General features: G+C 50.9%; 1 protein-coding gene across 1 annotated transcript in view; it reads right to left on the bottom strand.

Annotated features, from left to right (window-relative positions):
- Positions 1 to 2,117: 2,117 nt before the first annotated feature.
- KIAA1755 (KIAA1755 ortholog) overlaps positions 2,118 to 25,603 on the bottom strand; it is a 45,407-nt gene continuing 21,921 nt past the window's right edge. The window contains exons 6-15 of the mRNA XM_004370576.1: positions 22,881 to 23,004; positions 19,282 to 19,375; positions 17,493 to 17,579; positions 15,987 to 16,103; positions 14,163 to 14,261; positions 13,132 to 13,280; positions 10,364 to 10,502; positions 9,072 to 9,194; positions 7,920 to 8,141; positions 2,118 to 2,837 (exon numbers count right to left, since the gene is read on the bottom strand). Of these exons, the coding sequence (XP_004370633.1) occupies positions 2,118 to 2,837; positions 7,920 to 8,141; positions 9,072 to 9,194; positions 10,364 to 10,502; positions 13,132 to 13,280; positions 14,163 to 14,261; positions 15,987 to 16,103; positions 17,493 to 17,579; positions 19,282 to 19,375; positions 22,881 to 23,004 (1,874 nt within the window). The remainder of the gene's footprint in view (positions 2,838 to 7,919; positions 8,142 to 9,071; positions 9,195 to 10,363; positions 10,503 to 13,131; positions 13,281 to 14,162; positions 14,262 to 15,986; positions 16,104 to 17,492; positions 17,580 to 19,281; positions 19,376 to 22,880; positions 23,005 to 25,603) is intronic.

The following is a 25,603-nucleotide window of genomic DNA, read 5'->3' as shown; positions in this document are numbered from 1 at the left end:
TTCCCAACAGCGCTCCCACTTGCTGAGTTGCGTAAGGAAACACCTGCACAGTTTGTTACAAACGCAGCTTCCAGCGCCCTCCCCCACACCCCCATAAGCCCCAAGATTCTAATTGTCTGGGATGGGGCTCCCCAGGAAGCTGCCTTTTGACCAGCTCTGCTCATGGTTCTGAGACAGGCAGGCTCCAGACAAACCTGGAGAAATCCTGAGTCTTGGAAAATTCCTGAAGGCCTTTTGGGTGTTGAGGTTTGTGTGACACTCTCTTTGCTGAGGTAACTCCTGAGAAGCCCTGTTTGTCCTCCTGGGCCTGCCCCTCCCCTTCCACACCTCATCTGTGGGAGAACATGTGCCCCCACAGTCTTCCCAGAGCCAGGAAATTTCCAGGGCTGGGCTACCAGCCGGTGGGCGGTAATGCATCCTCAGGCAGAGAAGGAGGCACACGCTCTTTCAGCATAATGATGTTCAGGGGTAAGTGTGGGCAGTGTGAAAGGTGTGGCTGTCTTCCAGATACTCCATCCTGAGATCAGAGGGCGTAAAAATCTCTCCCACTGTCCCTCACCTCCTACTGCGGGAGGACGGGGCTCCCCACCCTCTCCCGGCCCAACCATCAGCAGAACCCTGCTGACACGTGGCCCAAGGCTGTGCCTGAAGAGAGTTGGGCGCTTGGGTGGGGAAGCAGAATCTGAGGACATGGTGTGGAGGGGAACAAGACAGAGGATATTGGAGGGGAGACGTTTCTCTCCCGAATGCAAGATCAAGATTCTGTGAAGTTCCCTGAACTTGAGAATGTCGGCCCAACATCCGCTGGAGAAGCCAAGCAAGATAGAGCAGAGAAGAGCAGCAGATACTGTCGGTGCCTGCCCTTACCCCTTTGGCTCACACTAACTGCCAGCTACAGCAGGGACAACTCTGCTGAGGCCTTTCTGTGGCCAATGGAGCCTACTCTGCCTTCAGTCCAGAAGTGCTGGGGAATGAATGCTACCTGGGAGTCATCCTCAACCAATAACTCATGGGAGTTGGTAGATAAATATCCCAGCTCCCTTGCCCCTTGGGTGGGATAACTGGGGCATGTTCTACTCTCTCTCCCAGAGGTCCCCAGTGGGATCGAGCTCCAGCTGCCCACAGCAGTAACTTGCTGGATAACACACCCTTTTCTGGCTGCCTTCCCTTCCCAGATTCGCTCCCCCACCCCCCACCAGGGGTCCCTGGGTTGAACTGCATTATAGGTTGAACTGTGTCCTCCCAAAATGTATGTTGAAGTCCTGGTGCCTGTAAAGTGAGCTTGTTTGGAAACAGGGTTTTTGAAGATGTTATCAGTTAACATGAGGCCCTACTGGAGTAGTGGGTCCTAGTCCGATCTGAGTGGTGTCCTTTAAAGGAGAAGACAGAGCTAGGCAGAGGGAAGATGGCCGTGTGACAATGGGGTTATGCTGCAGCTACAAGCCAAGGAATGCCAGGGGCTACCAGAAGCTGGGAGAGAGACAAGAAACGGCCTTCCCCTGGAACCTTCAGAGACAGCATGTCCCTGCTAACACATGAAATCTGTGAGACTGTGAGACAGTAACATTTTTCTTCTTTTAAGGCACCCATGGGTGGTGTTTTGTCACTGTAGCCCTGAAATGAGCACCCTGCCAAATAAACTCACACTTGAATCCTTGTCCCAAAGTCTGCTTCCACGGGAACCCTAAGACAAGAAGCTACCCCCAAACCTTCCCACCCTGTGGATTCGGTAGGAGGGCGACCATGCCCCTCTTGCCAAAGGGAAAGCTTGGGTACTTTCCTGAACTCCAGGTGGGTGTCTGTCCTGCTAAAATGAGACCTCTGGAAGGGTCTCTATCACCTCCTCGTTCCACAATGTGACCGGAGTTAAGCAGCCAACCGCATGCTTTACTGCACCCTGGTCCTGACCCACACCCTCACTCTTCTGAATGTGTGAGATCTGGGTCTTCCTGGGTTTCCTAGGGCTGGGAGCAGGGCCACAGTTCTCACCTTCCCAGCACGGGCCAAACATACAATCAGTGCTCAATAACCACATCTCGGTGGCACTGGCCGGGGCTCCCCAGCTTCCTCTGTACCCCAGCTACCGGGAGCCTGCCACAATTCACGGGGACTCCCAGCTAGAGGGACGCGGGGGTACTTGTCTGGGGGGAGTCCTCCAGAGACGTCTGTGAGTCTGTTCCCTCTGAGGAGAAGCTGCCCCCAGCTGGGCGGGGGACCTGCCTGGGAAGGTCCAGGCACAGATGCCTGGGGAGCTGCTGTCGGGAGAAGGGGGTGGCAGGGGAATGCTCAGGGGCAGGATCCAGGGGTTCACGGGGGCCTCTGCCTTCATCAGCCTCTGCAGCCTGACCAGCTTCCTGGGGCAGAGGGCCTGGCTGGAAATTTCTGTTCTGCCTCCCTCTGGTGGCCCGAGGAGGCCAACAGGATTTTGGCAGACGCTCCATACCCAGTGAGTCCTGCAGGGGCGGGTCCTGCCTTCGCCTGGAAGAGACGTCTCCATTCAGAGCCTGGACCTTGGCAGCTGCCCCTCCCAGTTCTGGGTGTGCAGAGTGGGCAGTGGGAGTTGCCGGATGAGGACAGTGGGCCAACGCCTTCTTCAGAAGGGTCTGGATCTCCTCATGTCGGCTCCTGGCCTCCTCCCACACGTCCTGGCCTAGGCCTGCCCAGCTCAGGGAGGCCACCTGCAGCTCCATGGCTGTGAGCTTCTCAGCAGGGAACTCAGAGGCCAGCCGCTGCAGGTAGCGGTGGAGGCGGCGCTGGTCTCCAGGGCTGGCCCCTTGGGTCTTGCTCAGCCTGAGCTGGGTCATCAGGTCCTGACAGTCCATGTGGAACCATGTCATCTGGGGACAAGAGAAGAGAGAGAAGTGGGGCTCAGGTTAGGCACAGGACCCTGGGGGAATCTGTGAGGGCAACAATGTGCCTCTCTGAGCAGAGAGGGAATTTGACAATTATTGCCTGACTGACTTAATAATAAGTGACCAATTAATGTTAGGATCTTCTTCAGCTTGGCCATGATTTGCTCTGATGACAATGATAACAATGGTTTCTCTCCCTTCCCTGGGGTAAACATGCAGCCCCTAGCACCCTCAGGATCTTCCAGTACCTTCTAAGAGATATGAGCACCAGCAAGGACTTACCCCTCCCTGGAACTTAGTTTTTCCTTCTGTAAAATGGGAGGTGGAACAATATGATCATGAAAAGCCTTTTGAGAGCTGAGAATTTGAAATCTGGGATTGTATTACCTTTATGAGTGAGGTTCAGGGGGAGTCTGGCTAATGTTTATTGAGCATCGACTGTGTGCCAGGACATGTGCATCTTATGTACCAGCAGCCCATCTTGCAGAAGAAGAAACTGAGGCTCAGAGAAGTGAAGCCACTTGCCCCAGGTCACACAGCAAGTCAGGGATGAGCTGGTACTTGAACTCAGAATCTGTTTGGCCTTCGAGATGGTATCTCCCAAGCACCTCCTTTCACAGGAGAACCTCATGAAGGCAGGAGGCGTGCCCTCCAGTCCCATAGGGAGGCAGTCAGCTCCCACACTCTTCTGCCCCCATTTTGTGATTCCACCTTCTCTGATTCACCCACAAAATGTCTGCAGACTGCAAAGGAGCCAGCCGTGTCCCAGCCGCTTATGAAAAACATAATCTCTCTCTCCATTAATTTAGAACCCGACATCGAGCTGTTAGGCTGTGGGGATTGGAGAACCATTTTCTCTGAGACCATCTTTCTGCGGATTAAGGGAATTTGTCTTTAGATAAACGGCTTCATATTCTCAGAAGCACATGGAGCTCATGGCCGGGAAAGGGCCCCATAAATCTCTGTTAGCGGTCCACCCAGGCTGAGCCAGACTGGGCTGGGCTGTCCTGTCTCTGTGACTCGACCTTCCAGGCCAAGCTGGCCAGTGATGGGAGGCTCCTCAGAAACGATTTTGCCCCACCCCTTGTACAGATTAAATTTAGAGCCATAGAGGGTCAGGGGCCTGACCAAGGGCCTGCTGGCTGGCAGAGGGGGACTCACATTCTGGGTTGCCACTTCCCACTGTTTGCTTTCAAAGCCTTCCCACATGCCGTCCCAGGCCCTCTCCTCTGCCTACTCCTTGTTCCTCCTCCACCCCCTCCTCAGTTACCCACAGGGTTTACTGAGCAACACAGTGTTTACTGTGTGCTGACCCTGAGCTGGACACTGGGGTTAGAGGTGGGAACAAGCTGTACCGCCCCCTCCCTCAGGGAGCCCACCTCACAGGGAGAGGGACAAGAAACAAGCAGGCGATAAAGCAACAGGATAATTTCCGATCACAATGAGCACCACCAAGGGATAAAAAAAAGGGTGGTAAGAAAGAGTGGGGAGCGGGTGGCTGCTTTGTGGAGGGGGGGTGGCGTAGGTTGGAAGGACCAGTCTAAGGAGGGGATCTGTGAGCTGACAGCTGAAGAAAGACAAGAAACCAGCCAGTTGAGGGGAAGAGCAGTCCAGGCTGAGCGAATAGCACACGCAAAGGCCTCAGGGCTGGAACAAACTTGGTTTATCCAGGTGAGATCAGTGGGGAAGAAATTGGCTGAAACCTGGAGTAAGGGAGAAGCTTCGAGATGCTCTTAACTCTGAGGCATTATTACAACTACTACTATTAATAATAATTACATCTCTCTTCAATAAATGGTGTTGGGATTTCCACATGTAGAAAAATGAAACAGGATCCATGCCTCACACCACACACAAAAACAAATTGAAAGTGGATTAAGGACCTAAAAATGCAAATTAAAACCATAAAATGCTTCAGAAGAAAATTCAGGGGCAAAGCTGTTGGGCCTAGCTGTTAACAACGGATTGTCTAATATAATAACAAAAGCACAAACAGCAAAAGACAAAATAAATAATTGAGACCTCATAAAAATTAAAGACCCTTGTTCATCAAAAGACTTTACCAAAAAAGTGAAAAGATAAGCTACCAACTGGGAGAATATCTTCAGAACTCATATATCCAATAAGAATCTAATAACCAAAAAATATATTAAATGACAACTTAACAACAAAAACACAAATAACCCAATCATAAAATGGACAAAGGACTTGAATAGACACTTCACCAAACAGGACATTCAAATGGTCACTAAACACATGAAAAGATCCTCAGTATCATTAGCTACCAGAGAGATGTAAATCAAAAACACAATGAGATACCATTTCTCTTCCACTAGTGTGGCTAAGATTAAAAAAAAAAAGTGAAACAGAAAATAACAAATGTTGGCAAATGTCTGCACCATCCTCATGATCGTTGTTATTCTTGAGCCCATTGTTGCAGCCACTGTGTCAATCCATCTTGAGGGTCTTCCCTTTTACCAAGTATGATGTTCTTCTCCAGGGACTGGTCCCTCCTAGAACTCCCACATGACTCAGCAATTCCACTCGAACTACCATATGACCTAGCAATTCCACTCCTAGGTATATGCCCAGAAGACTTGAAAGCAGAGACTCAAACAGAGACTTGTACACCAATGTTCACTGCAGCACGATTGCCAATAGCCAAAAGATGGAAACAATCTAAATGCCCATCAACAAATGAATGGATAAACAAAATGTGGTACATACATACAATGGAATCCTACCCAAACAGAAAGAGAAATGATACATGCGACAATATAGATGGAGCTTGAAGACAGTTTCCTGAGTGAAATAAGTTAATCACAAAAGTCAAATACTGTATGACCTCACTCATATGAAAAGACAAGAAAAAGCAAATGTACAGAGACCAAAGTTTATTAGTGGTTACCAGGGGTAGGAGGGCAGGGGGATGGGGGAGTGGTTAATGGCATTGGAAAAGACTGCGTTGATTAAGGGTAGGGTTGCACAGTTGATTATTGTAATTGCTGTCAATAAGTTGTACACCTGTAAAAAGCTGAACTGGCAAAAGATGTGTGATAGACATATTTACAACAACAACAAAAAAGTAGCTGCTGAGGCTGCTTATGTAAACCAAAAACTCACGGGACTCGGTTCCTTGTTTTGGAGGTTTAGGGTCATGGTTTCATGGGACATCCCAGTTAATTGGCCTAATGATGTGTTTAGTGCTTCCGTTCTACCTCCTAGTTTGTTTCGCAGTGCCTGGGGTCTTAAAAGCTTGCAAGCAGCCATCCAAGGCACAACAATTAGTCTCTATTCACCTGGAGCAACAGAGGAAGAACGAGAGTCAGGAGCAGCAGGTGGAAATGGAATGTGCAGCTAATTGCCTCCGTAAACAACTGCCTTCTTTGCCATGAGATCAGAACTGGATGGTGCCCGGCTACCATTACTGAACTTTTTGATCAGAGTCTACAGAAGAATCCTGATCAAAAGGGAGAAAATGCATAACAGAATTTCAAATTCTCACAGACTCTGGACTTACTAGAGCCATGGGGGCTGGAAGAAGCCCTGAAACGATTGCCCTGAGATAATCTGTAAACCTTACACCCAAAAACATCTTCTAAAGTCTTCTTAAAACCAAGCAAGAGTTTAGCTTAACTAGTAAAAAAAAATCTGCCTTGAGCTTTATGCTCTTTTAAGAACTATCTATATGGGATCAAAGCGACAAGAGCAACTCGAACATTACACAGGAACCTTAGGGGGCAGTGAGTTTAAGTTAACGGGGTAGGAACAACTCAGAAAAGGAGGGTGAGAATGGCTGCACAACTCGAAGAATGTAATCAATGTTACTGACTCGTACATGCAGAAATGGTTGAGTTGGTGCATATTTTGCTGAATATATTCCCAACGACAACAACAAAAATGATACTGAGATCCCAGGAAACATGGATGGGGCACTGACCACATCAGCCACAGTAGATTAGCATTGTTGTTGTTATAGTTATTCTACTTTTGTAAAAAAAATAAACCCCGTGCCATAATAAAACAAAACAAAACAAAGAATGTAAACAATATCACTGAAAAATATGTGTAGAAATTGTCAAACGGGAACTTGTTTTGCTGCATACACTTCCACCAAAATACAGTATTATTTTAAAAAGAATGTCAATGTTAATAATAATAATTCCAAGTTTGAGCCAAGCCAGGGGACAGGGGGATATTGGCTGAAATTAGCAAGCAAGGGAGACATGCTTCCAGATGCCCTTAACCCTTCAGGCATTACTACTACTACTAATGATAATAATATTGATGTTAATAATAATAATAATTTCAAATTTGAGCAAAGCCCTGTGCTGGGGGTTACTTAAATTTAATTCTCTCGCTACCTGGCTAGGCTAGTACTAGAGCCAGATGGTCTAGGTTTGAGTTTCAGCTCTGCCACCTCCTGGCTGTGTGACCTCGAGTGAGTTACTTGACCTCTCTGTGTTCCCTCATGTGTAAAATGGGGGTAATAACAGTACCTGCCTCATAGGGCACAAGGAGGCAGTGGAAAGAGCACTGGAATTGGAGTCTGCCACTGGCTTGCTCTGTGACCTTGACTTAGTGTGGGCCCCTCTCTGATCCTGTTTTCCTAACTCTGCAAGAAAGGGGCAGGATGAGATCCAAGTTCTTAGCCTGGGACCTTCTGGGTGGTCCTGACCCCCTGAAGTTGCCTGCAGAGATCTATGTGTGTGGAGAACGCCATGGCTTTGATGGGATTCTTGGAAGGGCCCCGGCCACCACCCTGATCCCAAGTATAGGAAGCAGGTGATACCTGAGGGTCTTTTAAGAGCTACCCTCTGGTCACTGAGAGGCTGCCTGGTGTAGTGGGGCAAGCTGGAGTCAGGGGTCAGCCGGGCCTGGTTTAGGAAGGTGACAATCTCTCAGGCCTTGTTTTCCCTTCTGGTAAGAGTGGATAATGCTCTTCCCCCTCACGGGACTGTGGGTTAAAGGAATGAATCACGCCCAGAGCCTAGCGCTGAGTCGAGGCCCTCCCCTGCTCCTGCCCCACCTAGCCGGTCATCTGTGTGCGTGCGTTGCAGGGCTCACCTTCCTGCAGAAGCGATGTAGATGGAGCAGCGTCTCCAGGTCTGTGCGTTGCCGCTCGGCCGCCATGTAGAAGTGGGTCAGCTTCGCCTGGAAGGCCCGCTGGGTGGCGGCGAAGGCCGCCATCTCCGGGAACCCTGCTCCGCCCGCCTCGCCAGCCCTTCCAGCGGCAGCTCCCAGCTGAGCCGCCTGCTTGGACAGCGCGAGGCCGCGGCAGTACTGCGCCTGCGCGAGAGAAGAAGCTGGCCATTCAACTCCCGCCTAGGTCGAGCCTCCCTCAGAGGTCAGTAACCTCCCGCTGCCCGTTGCTGAGCGATGAGACTTCCTGAGCCTCAGTGTCCTCATCTGTAAGATGGGGACCCTAAGAGTATCCACCTCACAGGGCTTAGCACATGCTCACTTGGGTGGTTTGAGTCCACCTAGAGGTGGCTCGGAAGAAAGGCCTGCTTCTGAAAATCGGCCACTGAAAACCCTGTGGAGCATGGTTCTACTCTTGACACACATGGGGTCGCCATGAGTTGGAATCGACTTGATGGCAACTGGTTGGTTGGTCTCCCCCACTGGCCTGAGAGTTCCCTGAGGGCTGAGACAGAGGCTGAATCAGCCTGTGCCCCAGGGCCCAACACATCAAAGATGCAGATTCCCACCCCTGCTCTCTGAGGCTTAGTAGGTCTAGGGTTTTGTTAGTTGCTGTCAAGTTGATTTGACTAATGGCAGCCCCATGTGTGCAGAGTAGAACTGTGCTCCATAGGGTTTTCAAGGCTGTGACCTTTCAGAAGTAGATCGCCAGGCCTTTCTTCTGAGGTACCTCTGGGTGGATTTGAAAAGCCAACCTTTTGACTAGTTGAGTGCTTAACCATTTGTGCCACCCAGGGACTCCAGGTCTAGGGTAGGGCCGTGGAGTCTGCATTTTAAGAAACCCTCTAGGGTATTCTGAGATAGGTTATCTTTGGACTTGGCAGTCCAGGAAGGCTTCCTGGAGGAGAGAACATCTAAGCTGAACCCTCTGTGGTGGAAGCCGGTTTCCTCCCCGTCTCTGGAAGTTTTCTTGCACTTTCCCACCTCCACGCCTCTGCCTGAGCTGTGCTCTCGCCACCCTGCCCCCACGCCCTCTCCGTCTGCTCCAGTCCTGTTGCACAGCTTTTTGAAACGCACTGCCGCTTGAAGGAAGAATTCCTCGAATTCTGTGTGGGCTTTCTCCACTGTCTCCAAGCTTCCATCCTTGGGGGTCCGTACTTGCAGGTACCGGCTTCCTTCCTCCTCCATCCAGTCGCTGACCTGGGGCAGGGGAGGGAGGCTTGGGCATGAGGGGCTGCTGGGGAGATGCCCAGCTCCCCGACTTCCTTGGAGGCTGAGGTCTTCTTGTTCTCGGTCATTCAGGGGCTGACCCAGTGCCTGCACATAGCAGGCACTCGGTGCACGCTTGCCTGAATCAAGTCACAGGATGGCAAATTTCAGCTTACTCTAACCATTCAGTGCTGCCCAATCATAAAAGGGACTGGCTCAGGGGCGAGGAGCTACCCGTCCCTGGGGGTATGCAAACAACACCGGGAGGAAAGCTTTCTGCTGTAGAGGAACATGTATGAGCCTGCCGAAAACTCGCTGTGTGAACTGGGCAAATCATTTCCCCTTCTGGGGCTTAATTTATTCAGTGGTAAAATGAGGGTAGACATGAGGATTCAGTGAGGAACAAAGGGCATAAAATGGTGCTTGACTCCATGCGCAGAAGTCCCCTTCTGACTCTGGGGTGTCTTAAAGACCACTATTAAATCATGTTTCCTCACAGGACCCAATGTAGCAGGTACTGGTATCATCCTCATTTTACAGATGAGGAAGCTGAGGCACTGAATAGTTAAATAACTTCTCTAGAGTCACGCTACTAGTAAGTGGCAGAGCCAGGGTTGGAACCTCGGCTGTTGGGCTCCAGAGCCCGTGTGCATGTGACCGCTGTGCTCCACTGCCCCAGGCATTAAGGGAAGTGTTGGTTCTAGGCAGCGGCATATGGACCAAGTGGTGCCAAGTGTGGGCTTCAGGGTCAGACCCCCACGTGTGCAACCAGGCAGGTGATGTAATGTCTCCCAGCCTTGATTTCCTCATCTATGCAGTGGGTGAAATCTTAACACTTGTCCCCACATCACTGATAGGGGATGAAGTCAGAAAGCATTGATATACACAAAGGCTCCTACCCAGAGCCTGGTACACAGTTAGTGCTCAATAAGTGCAACTCTTGGGGCTATGTCTTTACCCAATAAGCACTTAATGAGTGCCACATCATGTGCCACACCCCAAGGATGACTGCCTGGTCCTTGTAGGAATCCCAGCCCTGTGTCCTTGCACCAGAGCAAAGCCCCTGGCTGGGGCAGGGCCTGGAGTAGTGCCATCCCTGTGGAAGGCAGCCAGGCAGACCTCCCTATACCTCCTCCCACCTCACCAGCCTCCCCGCTCACCTGATGGATGGAGGCCTCCAGGCGGCCCAGGCGGACTCGGAGCTCCAGCTTCCCCAGGAGGTGGTTGGACACGGTGACCAGGACATGCAGCTGCTCATCTACAAGGCCATACAGGGTGGCAGCTTCAGCCAGATGGCTCCTGGAAGGCAGAGGAGGGTGAGGAAGACCCAGGAGCCCACCTCCCACAGTACTTTTGCTCAGCATAGACTGCCCCCACCAACTGCCACCAACTGTGGGGCTCCAGCCTGGGTATTTCAGCTGCCAACTTGCTGTGTGACCTCGGGGAGGTCCCTATCCCTCTCTGGACCTCAGCCTCCTATGGGACTGGGAGGACCAGAGGACATAGCAGGAAATGAAATGACCCTCTCCCTTCCCTAGGAGGGTACAAATGGAGGTGGACAAATCTGGGTTTAAATCCCAGCCCTGCCACTTTCTAGGAATGGGAACTCATACAAATTTCTCAACCTTCCTGACTCTGTTTTTTCATTTGTAAAATGGGATGATAACAGAGCCCACTTCACAGAGTGGTTTTGAGGATTAAATGGTCTCATGCCTTAGCTCCCAACCCTGACTGCACATTAGAATTCTCCAGGGAGCTTTTCAAAATCTTGATGCCCAGACCCCACCCAGACCAACAAAGTCTGACTCTCTGGGAGTGCAACCTGGATATCAGCACTTTCTAAAGCTCCTTGCAGAGTTCCAGGGTGCAGCCAGGGTTGAGAACCAGCCCTCCTGCATACAAAACCCTTAGCACAGTGCCCAGCACACAGGAAGTGCACAATGTTTGTTAGCGCTTATTATTTCTATTGTAATGATGTGGAGTAGCTGCAACACGCCCCTCCACCTTGGCCTCCATTTTACAGATGGGAAAACTGAGGTCTAGAGAGGGGAAGTGACTCTCACACATGGTAGAGTCTGAATTAGAACCCAGTCCAGGGCTTCTTCTCCAAGTAATTTTTTGAAATGGTCAAAGCCAACAAAACATAAGGGGTGACCTGCTGACGGGGGATTTTCACCGTGGTGATATCGGGTGAACGGTGGAATCTAGGGGCTTCCCCAAGGCCCCTCAGATCCCATCCCACTCTCTTTGGGAAAAGAGGAGATGGAAGGAAAGTCTGCTTTCCTGGAGGGAGCCTCGTCATCTAGTCGGAGCTTCCCATCTGATCAGGGCCATCACCCTTCCAGAGACAGGGTGAGGCCCTAGGGTGTGTGAACAGGATGGAAAATGCCAGCCCACCTGGCAGAGGGAGGGAGGAAGGGGACTGGAGGGGCAGGAGCTACAGGGAACCTTCTGCAGAATACAGATGCAGTGGCGCATGTGAGAACACAGTGCCCCCTGGTGGAACTTCCGGCAACCAAAGGCCTGGAGGGGCCTAAGGTGGACAGGAGGGGCCTGGGCCAAGCCTGTGAAGCTGGAGCATGCTGGGAAAGACAGCGCTAACCCCATCAGGCCGTGTGAGGGAAAGGGACATGACCTCATACCCAGCACCTGGACCCACAGCTCTCCAACTCCCAACTGAGTTAAACTGGGGACTCAGCTCAGGGTGGAATGTTCAAGATTCTGGAGTCGGGCTGCCTGGGTTCAAGTCCTGGCTCTGTCCCATCCCAACTGTTTGAACTTGGGCAAGTCATTTAGCCTCTTGCTGAGCCTCAGGATTTCCCACTGTGAAATGAAGATAATGCTAGGCTCTACCTTATGGGTGGGAATTAAACAAGTTACTGTTTGTAAAGCCTGTAGAACAATGCATTGCGCATTAAAACAAACAGACGAACAAAAAAACAAACAGTTGCCATTAAGTTGATTCCGACTCATGGCAACCCCATGTGTTGCAGAGCAGAACTGTGCTCCGTAGGGTTTTCAGGGCTGTGATCTTTTGGAAGCAGATTATCAGGCCTTTCTTCCAAGGTGCCTCTGGGTAGACTCGAACCTCCAACCTTTAGGTTAGCAGTAGAGCATTTAACTGCTTGTACCACCCAGGGACATTAGCATTGCACATACTAGGTGCTATGTAGGTGTTGGTTAAATCAACAAATTGTTCTTAAAAGCTTATGCAAACTTTCGCTTGATTCCTGAATATAAATAACAGAGTTTGTTCTAATAGAAGCAAAAATAGTTCCAATTACTCACCAGTTTAATTACTACCTTCCTCCCACCCTCTAAATTTAAGAAAGTTGTTACTTCCCAGGAATGCAAATTATTTATTCTGTGGCTCCAAGGTCCCCAAGATGCCAGGAGGTTCCCCCAGCCCAGCTGAGAAGCGCCTGAGGAAGCAGGGCAGCGTGAGGGTTAAGTGCTCAGATGGCCTGGCTTCAAATCCCCGCTCAGCCATTACCTAGCTGTTATTCCACTTCACTGCACCTCAGCTACCCATTAGCCAAGCGTTGACAATGGTGGCTGGCCTCACAGGGCTCTTGTGAGGAATAAATGAGGTGGGCCTTGGAAGGACTCGGCCCACTCTGAGCCAGAGAAAGTGCTTGGTACATAAGGGGGACCAGAAATGGGCAGGAGCTGTCCTTGAGGCCCACTCCCGGCTGCAGATGGCTAGGACTGAGGGAGGGGCGGCAGAGAAGGGACAAGGAACTTGCCAAGGCCCAGGTGGGGCCTGTGACCAGGCCTCTGTCCCGGAGACATGTCCTGCAAACGCCCCAATCCTGGGCATCCGCAGGGACCACCCTGTGTGTCCCTCTGGCAGGGTGGCCCCAGCTCGGAGCACCCTGCAGAACAGGGTGGAGGTAGGGCAGGGGAGGAGAGGCCCGGGTGTCCATACCTGACGTCGGGGTTGAAGTCCAGCCTGCTGGCCTCCCGCCGCAGCCTGGCCAGGGTGGCTCCACCTTCCCGCTGGAGGCCCAGCAGGCCTGGGTCCCTCAGCACGGCCTCCATCAGCTCCTTTGACTTGCTCAGGCATCTGGCAGCCTCCTGCCAGGGTAGGGAGGTAGCCTGAGGCCCAATCACCACCCTCCTTCAACAACCCTCCAGGGCTCCCCACACCCAGATCAAGCCTGACTTCCCCAGTGTGGTATTCAAAGCCTTCAGAAACTGTTCTTGCTATCTCTAAAACATCTCCTCAAGCCACACCCCCTCTCATCACCATGGCAACCTCTGTGGTCCAAGCTCCTCGCTGACCTCCCTGTTGCACTCTGGCTCCCCCTACAGTCTTCTCGCCACACAACAGCTGGCAGAATCTCAAAGTGCAAATCTGATCTCATTATTCCCCTGCTTAAAGCCCTCCAGTGGCTTCCCTGCTGCTTTAGAGTCAAATCCTAACCCAACTCTTCCTTACTACTGCCCCTGACAACCTTTCTGTTCTTCTCTTCTTCGCCCCCATCCCCTTCAATTTGCTCCACACTTGTCTCCTTTGCTATTCCTGAACACGCCAAGCATAAACCCGCCTCAGGGCCTTTGCACGAGTTTGCACGCTTGCCCTCTGCCTACTGCTGTGGCAACCTCCTTCTTGTCCTTCAGCCTCAAATGCTACAGCTCTCCTTGGCCACCTGAATTGGATCCCCTCCCCCATTATTCTCAATATTACTTTCATGGCACAATTTGCAATTACATATTCCTTTCTTTGTTTAATTTTCAAATGACTGCCTCTGCCACTGCACCATGAGCGCCAGGAGGACAGGTGCAAGTCTGACTGCCCCAGGCTGGGTTTCCAGTGGGAGACCCAATAAATACTAGTCGAATGAATGAATGAAAAACAGGGATGATAATGTCCACCCTGGATGTCCCCTTCATGAGCCCTTGGTCCATGGAGTCTGGGGTGCGATGTGATGTCCCCACCCTATGCTCCAGGCTCACCTGCACCCCCCCAGGGGGGTCACCCTTCTCGAACTCCTCTATGGAAGCCTGTAGCAAGGAGGAAGCCTGGCGGAGATCAGCAAGGAAAGGGTCCAGCTTCTGCAGGACAGAGGGCCAGAGAAGGGGGTGTCAGCCTGGACCAGTGGGACGATGCCTCCTCCACCCCAGGAGGACACAAGGGAGGTATTAGGCGGTAGTTCTCAAACTTTAGCTGCATCAGAATCACCTGGAGGGCTGGTTAACACACAGCTTGCTGGGCCCCACTACTGAGTGTCTGATTCAGTACTGCTAGGGTAGGGCCTGAGAACCTGTGTTTCTAGCAAGTTCCCAGGTGATACTGTTGCTGCTGTAGAACCACTGGTGTTGGGAATGGAGAGGGAGGAAGAAGACAGGTGTGAGCTGCTCCCAGGTTAGCAAGGACACTTTGTAGAGCGGAAAGAACGGGGTGAGAGAGCAGAGTTAGGGGACATTCTTTGCTGGGCCCCAGTTCAGCCCAGCTCCACTACTTCCTAGCTGTGAGACCTTAGGAGAATAACTTAACCTCTCTGTGCCTCCTCTTCCTCCTCCATAAAATGGGACTCATAGTAGTTCCTGTCTTACAGGGTCATGTGAGGATTGGACGGATTAATCTGTGTAAAGCACTCCGAACAGTGCCCAGCTCATGGTGTTGGTAACCATCACTACCAGCTTTATGTTCTGGGTCTATAGGTAAGATTTCATTTGAAGGAAGGGGTTTGAAGCTAAAATATCGTTCAAAAGCCGCGAGATTAATTGAATGCGTCTGGAGAGAGGACCTAGAGTGTTGGGGGACAAGAAGGAAAGGAGATTTTTTGCTATAAACACTTTTGTACCATTTCATTTTGGAAAATACTGCGTATTCAAAACAGACACAATCTAAAAAAGTCCATCGAAGCAAAAACAAATCAACAAACCACCGTGCTTCAGGCCGGTGTTTCTCCGTGGGGGGCTTCTGGCTGTGTCAAATGTCATTTTGGGTTGTCACACCTTGGGGGAGCTGCTGTCATAGAGTGGGTAGAGGCCCGGGATACTGTTAAACATGCTACAGTGCACAAGACAGCCTCCCAAACAAAAGCATCATCTGGCCCAGAATGTGGTGGTGCTGAGGTTGGGCACCCCTGGTATAGAGACAGCCCTGGGTGGGCAGATGGACACTGGGTTCAGCCTGGTTTAAGCCTATAATCCTCCGTGAGCTATTGTGCAAGTCATCCCCACCCTGTGTGTCCTCGGGTATGAAACTGGGCATGAAATGCCCCTTCACAGGGCTGCAGGAAGGAGGGATGGAGATCACGCAGGGAAGGAGCCCTGCGCTGGCACTTTCCTTATTTCCTCTCTCATACAGGAGGGAACACATCTGCCTCCCCCACCAGACCCTGAGCTCCCTGAGTGGTGTGGTCCACAGGGCAGATGCCTGGAAATTTATATCCATTAACACTGACATAGCTCTTAGCATGCATGTGCCAGACACTCTGCTAAACTCTTTACCTACATTAACTCAATTCATCCTCACAGCAATCCCATAAGGAGGTACTATTATTACCCCCATTTTGCAGATGAGGAAACCAGGGCTCAGAGAAAGTAAGTAACTTGCCCATGGTCACACAGCAGACCTCAGATTGGAACCTGGGCAGTCTGGCCCCAGAACCTGAGCTCTTAGTCACTCCACTCTGCACCCTCATTGTAAATGTCTATTGAACGACTGTTTGGTTTTGAACTTGACAGAGTCAAGGGGTCCATGGGGCAGGATAGTGAAGGAAAAAAGAGAAGGGGTGAGGGTTGGGGGTTAAAGGCTGTGATGGTAGACACCTGGAAAAATTGCACCCACTCGCTGTGGCAGTAGGGGAAGGGGCCTTCCAGGGTTGTGGGCAGCTGGCTGGGGTCCACATGGTGGCTGAGGGCCTTCAATGAGGTAAGCACCTCCACCTGCAGACAGAAGAGGTGAGTCAGGAGAGTTTGGAGACTCCGTGTGTGGACAGACATTTAGAAGCCCCGCCCAGATCCCTGCCCTAGCACCGTTCCACCCCCACAGCTGAGGCCGGTCCTCGGCTTTAAGAGTTGGTTTCTGGGCAATCTAGCTTCTCTAGAAGCCCTGACAAATAAAAATTCAGAGCCAGATCCTGGTTAAGGAATCTCAAATAAACAGCACTCATACTGCAGCTTTCCTAACCTGTGTCCAAGGCAGACATCATTAATCAATCACAGCACTTGTTCCCTCTGAGCTCGGCTCTTTCCCAGAACAGCTCTCCAGGTAATCACACAAGTTGATTGAAGCTGGCCCTTGTGATGAAACCTCTTTGCCATCCTTGCACTGTTCTCTGGTGACCCACCAAAGTGCCGTCTCTTTCTTGGGGCTGATAGGAGAGGTCACTAAATCCTAAGAGTGTTCCCTAAGACCTGGACTGAGTGACTGTCTCTTGCAGGCAGTGAAGTTTGAGATTCATGCTGAGAACAGCTCCAGTATCTAAGCATGAGGTTGGGTGGAATCTGTGGGTTTTTTGAACTCGTCTTCAATCCCTGCTACTCAAAATGTGGTCCATGGACCAGTAGCATCAGCATCACCAAGAGCCTAGAGCTTGTCAGAAATGCAGGATCCCAGGCACCATCCAGAACTTGCACTTTAATGAGCTCCCCAAAGTGATTGGTAGGCAGGCACATCAAAGCTTGAGAAGCACATGTCTAGCTCACCGTGCCCCTTTACTAACCAAAGGAAGACGGAAACCTTTTAAATCACCTCCGGAAGCAAGGCAGAGGGCTGGGTGCCCACACTCATTATTGTGGTATATGGCACTAATTACAAGTTGCTGCAGGGCTCTTGCCTGCAAAGTCCTGAATCAATGCAGCATCTGTATTAATTAGGGAGAGAAATACAGGAAGAGCAGGGCTGCAGTGTGGAAAAGGCTCTGGGCTGTGAGTCCGGAGACTCCAGCTCTGCCTCTAGCTTGCTGTGTGGCCTTGGGCCTCAGTTTCCCTGTCTGAAAAGTAAGGGGGGGGGGCATTTGACCACATGAAGCTTGCTAAATAGGCTTCATGCCATGTGCAACTCTCAATTTCGTGGGAGTGCCCAGCAGGAAGGAGTTGATGAGGATTGCCAGGGAGAAATGCTTCTGTGGTTGACTGGGTGATGCCTGCCACGGGGGCAGGCCTGGAGAGCTGGAGCACCAGGCCCTGAATTTATTGACCCACACAAGGTTATCTGAAGTCCTCTTCTAGCTTGTGAATTCTGCAATCCTCCATCCCCTTCACTACAGCTCAGCTCAAGTCCAACAACCCCTCTCCTCAGCTGTGGATGTTGCCCTCCACCCCACACCTCACCTGGACGTCAGGTAATGTCTCCAGCTGGAGAGCAGCATCTTTCTCCCCCAGGAAGAACAAAGCCTGGATGGAGGCTGGGACCAACACCTGCCAGGGAGAACCATTTCTGAGTTGCTCTGACCAAGCCTTCACTGAGCCTCCCCACCCCTTGATTTCCTCCTCCATCCTCCCTAAGAAACAGGCAAATGGGCCACAGGGGCAGGGTGGGGTTCTCCACTGCTGGGCCCTTTGCGTGACATGTTTGGAGGGTGAATCATTGGAAGGCAAGAGAGCAGTGGGTCCAAGCTGTGTTGCAAGCTTCCTATATGGTACTCCCCCATGCCTCAGTTTCCCCATCTATAAAGCCAGGAGGTCAGGCCATGAGGCAAGCATATGCCAACCCTCCATTGACTCTGCTGCCCATAACAGCTTGGTAGGAATCTCTCACCTCCCCCATTCTCAGTCCCTGAGGTTCATGTGACCTAGGTCTAAGCCAATGAGTATGTTGCATTCCCTGGGCCACAGGATAGTTTGAAGGATAGAAATGATGATGAATGACAAAGCTAAGAAGTTTCCTGAATACAATCAAACACTCTGAGGGACAGTGTAGCAGGGGTAGGGGTCTGGGGACCATGCTTTCAGGGGACATCTACGTCAATTGGCATAACAAAGCTTAGTAAGAAAATGTTCTGCATCCTACTTTGGTGAGTGGCGTCTTAAAAGCTTGCAAGCAGCCATCTAAGATGCATCAGTTGGTCCCAACCACCTGGAGTAAAGGAGAATGAAGAACACCAAAACACAAGGAAAGCATTAGCCCCAGAGACAGAAAGGGCCACACAAACCATCAGCCTGAGACCAGAAGAACTAGATGGTGCCCAGCTACCACCAATGACCACCTTGACAGGGAACACAACAGAGAGTCCCTGATGGAGCAGGAGAAAGGTGGGGTGCAGAACTCAAATTCTATTAAGAAGACTGGACTTAATGGTCTGACTGAGACTGGAGGAACCCCAGAAAGCAGGGCCCCTGGATTCTCTATCAGCCCAGAACTAAAATAATTTCTGAGGCCAACTCTTCAGACAGGGATTGGACTGGACTGTAGGACATAGAGTGATACTTGTGAGGAGTGTGTCTCTTAGGTCAAGTAGATACAAGAGACTAAATGGGTAGCTTCTGTCCAGAGTTGAGATGGAAAGGCAGAGAGGGTTAGGAGCTGGTTGAATGGACACGGAAAATCCAGGGTGGAAAAGAGGAGTGTGCTGTCACAGTATGGGGAGAGCAATTAGAGTCACATAACAATACATGTATAAATTTTTGTATGAAAAAAAAAAAAGAAATGACTGTGAACGAGACACAAGAAACTTTTGCTGGGTCCTCTGGGAAAAGAATCTCATACTCTTTCCTGCTGGACTTAAATGAGAGACTGTGGGAAGCTGGAGCTGCTGGGGGCCACACTGCCACCACCAAGTGGGGGTCTGGCTGAGAACAGCACCCTCCTAGGGGAACAGGGCCAGAAATGGACAGAGAGGAACCAGGTCCTGGTGACAATGTCTGAGCCTCTGGATCAAGCCATACTTGAAGCCATTTCAACTCCTGGCCTGTTCAGTTACATGAACCAATGAACTCCCTTTGTCTTTAAGCCTGTTTGGACTCAGTTTTCTGTTAGCTGCTACTAAGAGTCCCAGCTAGGTACTGACCAGGTTTCTGGGGGTCCTGGTTCCAGCTCTGAGCCCCCCATCTCTATGAATGTCAGGAGGCTGCTTGTGGCCCCTAAGACTTACTAGGTTGAGGCTCTCCCCCTCCCACTCACCTGGGTGGCCTGCAGGGCACTGACCAGACTCGGGTGTGGGAGCTGTTTCCTGGCATCAATCACAACTGCCAGCCCCTTGGTTTTAGCTTCAGACCTGTGGGTGGAAAACAGAATTGGCAGTCTTGTATGGTGGACTGGGGGCTCTCTAGCAGAAGGACTTAGGGGAAGGTGAGGGAGACCAGCCGCCAGAAAATCTTGATTTATTGGTGAGCTCTTCATCCTGGAAGACCAAGTTCCAATGCCCACCCCCCTCCAGGAAGCTGTCCATGATTCTTCTCCAGTCAGAGTCCACTACTCCCTCCTGGTGCTTCCATAGTACCTTGCACAGCTTCTTTTACAGCCCTAGTAAGCGTAACTATAGCCACTTGTCCTCATTATGGAGAGTGAGTCACCTGGCATTCATTCACTACTTTTGTGGGCAGAGCGTCCATTTTGTCTAAGAAGCCAACTCTTTCCATACAGCCGTGTCCCCCAGGAGCTGGTTTCTAATTGGTTGAGGCTAATAGTGGCCCCATTCCCCTGGTCAATGATTGGTTTAGATGTGGTCATGTGACATAGTTCTGGCCAATGAGATGTGAAGGAAAGTTTGTTGGGAGACTTCTGGGAAAGACGTCCTCTCCTTTAACGAGTTCTTATAAAGAGATGTAAGGCAGAGATGTTGTGTGTGGTGGAGTCAATTCCGACTCATAGTGACCCTTATAGCAGAGCAGAACTGCCCCATAGGGTTTTCTACGCTGTAATCTTTATGGGAGCAGACTGTCAGGTCTTTTCTGCCACAGAGCTGCTGATGAATTTGAACTGCAAGACCTTTTGGTTAGCAGCTGAGTGCTTAACCATTGCGCCACTAGGGCTCCTTAAGGTGGAGATACAGGATGATAAATTTCCTTACCAGCTAAGACATTTTGAATTGGAATTTCTGCTACTTGCAGCCAAGACGCCCTCCCTGCAGCCAGAACACCTCAGCCACATTGCACTGAGCTCACTTGGGCCATTTTCAGTGACTACCTTAAGATGTCTGAAATTGGCCCAGGTATTAGAACTTGTTAAAATGTCGACTCCCCGACCCCACCCCTTTCCCTGGACATCTGACCAGCAGGTCTGGGGTGGGGCCAGGGAGTCTGTGTGGTCACAAGTGCCTTTGGCCATTCCGATGATCAGATAGGTTTGGAAAATAACCCCCAACTGCCTTCAAGCCTTATAATCACCCATTTCACAGATAAAACGAGAAGTGGCTCAGTGGAGGGGTGGGGGGTCGGGGGTGGAGCTGTGGCATTGCCATGAGTATCTGGTGATTTGCGCAAATTATTTCATCTTTCTGAGAGTCAAGTTCCCCATTTGTAAAATGAGTTCAATAGGGGTACCATCCTCATAGGGCTGTGGTGAGGACTGACTGAGTTCATTTGTGTAAAAACTAAAACCAAACCGGTTGCTGTTGAGTTGATTCCAACTCATAATGACCCCATGTGTTTCACAATAGAACTCTGCTCCATAGGGTTTTCAATGGCTATGATTTTTGGAAGTCGATTGCCAGGCCTTTCTTCCGAGATGACTCTGGGTAGATTTGAACCGCCAACCTTTCAGTTAGTAGCTGAGCACTTAACCATTTGTGTCACCCAGGGATTCCTCAGTAACCTAAGAGGGATGTAAGTGTTCGCTATCATTATCGTCCTAGAAGGGGAAACTGAGGCACAGAGAGGGGGAGTGGCAGACAGTGAAAGGAGGTCTTTGACTTGATGTTCCACTCCTGGCTGCCTCTGGCTGTGCCTCTGCTGGAATACTGATTTGTTTCCAGTCCCATCGCCATCACCAGCCTGGAAGGCAGGGTCCCACATGATGTCTCTCTGGGTCCCCAGCATTACCCAGCATGAAGCTGGGCTCAGAGCAGGTGCCAAGCAATGTTTGTTCAAAGCATGACTGGAAAAACAAGCATTGCACTCCACAGTTTACAAAGCATCACAAAGCACCGCACATTCCTCTCATCACCCCCCACCACACACACGTTTGTGAACCCACTGGGTCCTCAGAGCCCTCCTGTGAAAAAGTGACAGCCCCAAGATCTCACAGCAAGTTGGTGGGATTCCAGGGCTCTGTCTACCACTCCAACTGCTTCTCAGTTCAGAAAAGGGGGTCCCATCCCCGCAACAGCCCAGAAAAGCCACTCACCTTGCACAGGAGGAAGAGAAATCTCAGTGGCCAGCAGGTGGCAGTGATGGCTTCTGCGGGGCCAGTGGAAGGTGAGGTGCATGGGAATGCTTCCAAAGGGTTTCATCAGACCCTCCACCCCCAGCCCCAGCAGCACAACCTCTAGGTTGGGTTGGAGGCTATAGCCACCATCCTGAGCAAATGTCCCCCTCTGAGACTGCCCCGGCTGGGGGCTGGGACTCACATGCAAGGATGGTACCTCTCCCTCAGCCAGTCCAGTGTCAAGTTTGGGGGGTGGGGGTGGGGGTGGGGGTGATGGCGGAGGTTGAGGGTGTTAGAAATCAGTCTGGGTCACTCTTCACTCACTTTCCCACTCACTTATTCATTCACTCATCCATTCTTTCCTTCATTTATTCAACAAATATTTTTAATTCAGATACCAGCTCAATTATCACCTCCTCAGGGAAGCCTTCCCTCATTTCCCAACAGAAATTAGCCATCTCACCCTTCTCACTGTAAAATGGTGGTTCTCAGAGTGTCTATCCCAGACCAGCAGCAGCAGCATCACCTAGAAACTTGGTACTCATTGCCTGTTGCTGTCAAGTCAATTCCGACTCATAGTGACCCTGTAGGACAGAGTAGAGCTGCCCCATAGGGTTTCCAAGGCTGTAATCTCTATGGCGAGCCCTGGTGGTGCAGTGGTTAAGTGCTCGGCTGCTAACCAAAGGGTCAGCAGTTTGAACACACCAGCCACTCAGTGGGAGAACGATGTGGTGGTCTGAGTCCACAAAGATTACAGCCTTGGAAACCTTATGGGACAGTTCTACTCTGTCCTATAGGGTCACTATAAGTCAGAATTGACTCCACAGCAACGGTTTTTTTTTTTTTTTTTTTTTGGTAATCTTTACGGAAGAAGATTGCCACATCTTTCTCCGTCGGAGTGGCTGGTAGATTCCAACGGCCCACCTTTTGGTTAGCAGCTGAGTGCTTAACCACTGTGCTACCAGGGCTCCTTCGGAAACTTGTTACCCATGCAAATTCTCAGGTCCTCAGGCCCCCACCCCAGACCTACCGAATCAGAAACCCTGGGGGTGGGGCCCAGCCGTCTGTTTTAACACACCCTCCCAATGATTCTGATGCTTGAATTTGGGAACCACTGACTTACAACATTCTTCTGTTTTCTTTAACACACTAACAGTCCTGAAAACTGCTTGTCCTTGGTTTGTTTCTTGCGAACTATTTGTCCTCCTCATCCCCACCTGTCTGGGAATCCCTGAGGGCAGGGACTGAGTCTGTCCTTTTCCCCACTGCATCCTGGCACCTGGCCTGGGGCTGGCTCTGTGAGCAGACGACTGGATGGAAGGACATGGTGTCCACCCACTCGGTGCCTGGTCCAGGGCTCTGGTGCGGCAGGGCTGAGGTAGAGGCAGAGTGGCCAGGGTGGCCCAACCCCTTACCTGGGGACAGTGCACAGGTAGGAGAGCAACTTGGTGACCTCTGAGGCTGAGCACCATGGCGCCTCCCAGGGCCCCTCGTTGGTTGACACCAGAAGCAGGGGCCGCCCTGCCCTGTCCCGACCACCTGGCGGAGAGAGGACACACACGTGCAGTGAGAACTTTGTGGAATCCTCTATGTGAGCCTGCTCTGTGATCTCCAGGCTTTTGCTCATACTGGTCCCTTTGCCTGGAATGCCCTTTCTCTCCTTCTCCTGTGAACTCTGAACTCTTATTCATCCTTTAAGACCCAGCTCAAAAGTCACTTCCTCAGAGAAGTCTTCCCTGAACCTCTCCTCCACGCAGAGGACTTCCTCTGGACTCCCTCTGTACTAGGCAGCCTGGGAGGCAAAGCTCGTGGAATGACTTTTGGGGTCACACAGACAGGGGTTCAAGTCCCGGGTCTGCACTGACTCGCTGTGTGTCCTTGGGCATCTCTAGCCTCAGTTTCCTCACCTGTCAAATAAGGTAAATAAAAGTACTGAGTTTCTTAGGTTATTCTGAGGGTTAAATGAGACAGTTCTGAGAAGTACTTAACACACAGCAAGGACTCAACAAACAGCAGTTGTTATAATCATCACCTCTGTCCCCAGCCCATGGTGTGGGAGTGTGCAGCTCCATGGCCGCCAGCTCACTGTTTATTCTTGCAGTCTTTCAGCCATGGAGTCTCCACAGGCTATTTCCTGTTCCCAGGAATCTGGGCTGGGTGCCCCACACTCCCCACAGGGGTCATGAGGCTGAGGCACAAGGAGTCAGCACAGCCCATTGCCTTGGTGGGGGTGGGGGCATCAGCAGGGGGAAAGAAGCCCAGGCCTCTGGGAACTGGCCTGTCCTGCATCCCGGGCTCAGAGTCACCCCCAGAGCCACCTCCCCCAGGGCTGCCCTGCAATCACCACCACCCACCCCATGTGGACACAACCCTCTACAGTGTGCAAGGCCCTTCACAGCCTATAACGCCTCAGACAAACTTGACCATCTTCACAAGCACAGCCTTACACAGGGGTCAAGCCACCTGGAACGTTCTTTCTTTCATATAGGTTTTAAAATTTGACATAATTAAAAAATTTTTTAATTTATAAATGTGTCTGTGTGCCACACACATGAGGGGGGCAACTCATGTGTGTCCGAGTAGAACTGTGCTTCATAGTCTTCTATGACTGATTTTTCAGAAGTAAATTGCCAGGCCTTTCTTCCGAGGTGCCTGTGGGTGGACTTGAGCCTCCAACCTTTTGATTAGCAGTTGAGTGTGTTAGCCGTTTGCACCAGCAAGGACTTGTGTGTATATATATATATGTATATATATATAGAGAGAGAGAGAGAGAAAGAGAGAGAGAGAGAGGGCGAGGGAGAGAGGTGGGGAGGAACGGAAAGAGAGAGAGAGGGAGGAGCCCTGGTACAATGATTAAGCATTCAGCTGCCAACCGAAAGGTCAGCGGTTCAAACCCACCCAACCTCGGCGCTGGCTGAATACATAAATGCTGGTTCAGTCCATTAGAGTGACTGGCAACTGTCCCTGATTTGCCATCAGCTGGGTCGTCCCTCTGCCTCAAATGGCACCCTCATCCAACAGCTGGTGTCAGAAATATCATCAGTAGCACTTCAGGCCCCTGGCTTGAAGCTGTGCTGTTCAAATCGGGTTATGAGTCTCATATGGAAGTAGGACAGCAAGTTGGAAGGTGGTGGGTGGGGGGCACCCAAAACCACAGAAAAACTCGTTGTACCTTCCTGTGACATTAGATTCACTCTCAGCTTGGGGGGAAATGGTAATTTAACTGGCAAGCAAATTGAAGCATTTTCATATAGAAACAAGTGTGAATGTATTCCTAAATAAAATACAAAATGTATAGACATTTTAAGGACAAAAAAATATTTCAAAGGTATGTTACGGAGCAATGAGCTCAAGGGGAGGTCTCAACCCCTGGAGTCCAGTTCACTCTCTTCTGCGTTAGGGGTTTCCAGTGAAAAGTCTCAGAAGCCGTCTCCGAAGGCTTTTGTGCCTGTTGTAGGCAGACTAATGGCCCCAAACATGTCCACAGCCTAATCCCCAAACCTGTGACTATGTTACATTGTCTGGTAGAAGGGAATCTGCAGATGTGATTACGGGTATGGACCTTGAGGTGGGGAGATTCTCCTGGATTACCCAGGTGGGCTCAGTCTGATCACATGACTTCTTAATAAACAAAACAAAACAAAACAAAAAACCCTAGCTGCCATGAAGTCGAGTGGATTCTGACTCATAGTGACCCCCTAAGTAGAGAACTTTTGCAGGCTTTGGTCAGTGAGACAAAGATGGAAGGAGGGCCAAGATGGAAGGAGGGTCAGAGAGATGCAACGTTGCTGGCTTTGAAGATAAAGAAAGAGACCACAAGCCAAGGAATGCAGGTGGCCACTAGAAACTGAAAAAGGTAAGGAAACTGCAGGATCAGTCCTCAGGTAATGGCTGACAGACACAGGGGTACAAACGGCTGGCCTCTGTGCCTTAAGGTGGAGCTAGCTCTGTGGTGTCATTCATACTCCAGAGGTCTCTGTGGGATCAGGCTGAAACAGGCCACCAGCTGGGACCAGCTCCTTGCTCAGCTCCTTCTCTGTCCTATCCGGCTGCCCTCACTCCTTTCTCCTGAGAGCACTCCCTAGATAAGTCACTTTCCCAAGAATCCCTTTTGCAGGCTCTGTTTCTAGGGAAGCTG

This window comes from Trichechus manatus, unplaced genomic scaffold (genome assembly GCF_000243295.1).
Source record: "Trichechus manatus latirostris isolate Lorelei unplaced genomic scaffold, TriManLat1.0 scaffold00008, whole genome shotgun sequence".
NCBI classification, from domain to species: domain Eukaryota; kingdom Metazoa; phylum Chordata; class Mammalia; order Sirenia; family Trichechidae; genus Trichechus; species Trichechus manatus.
Note: the sequence above shows the minus strand (reverse complement) of the source record. Positions and strands in the feature narration are given on the sequence as shown.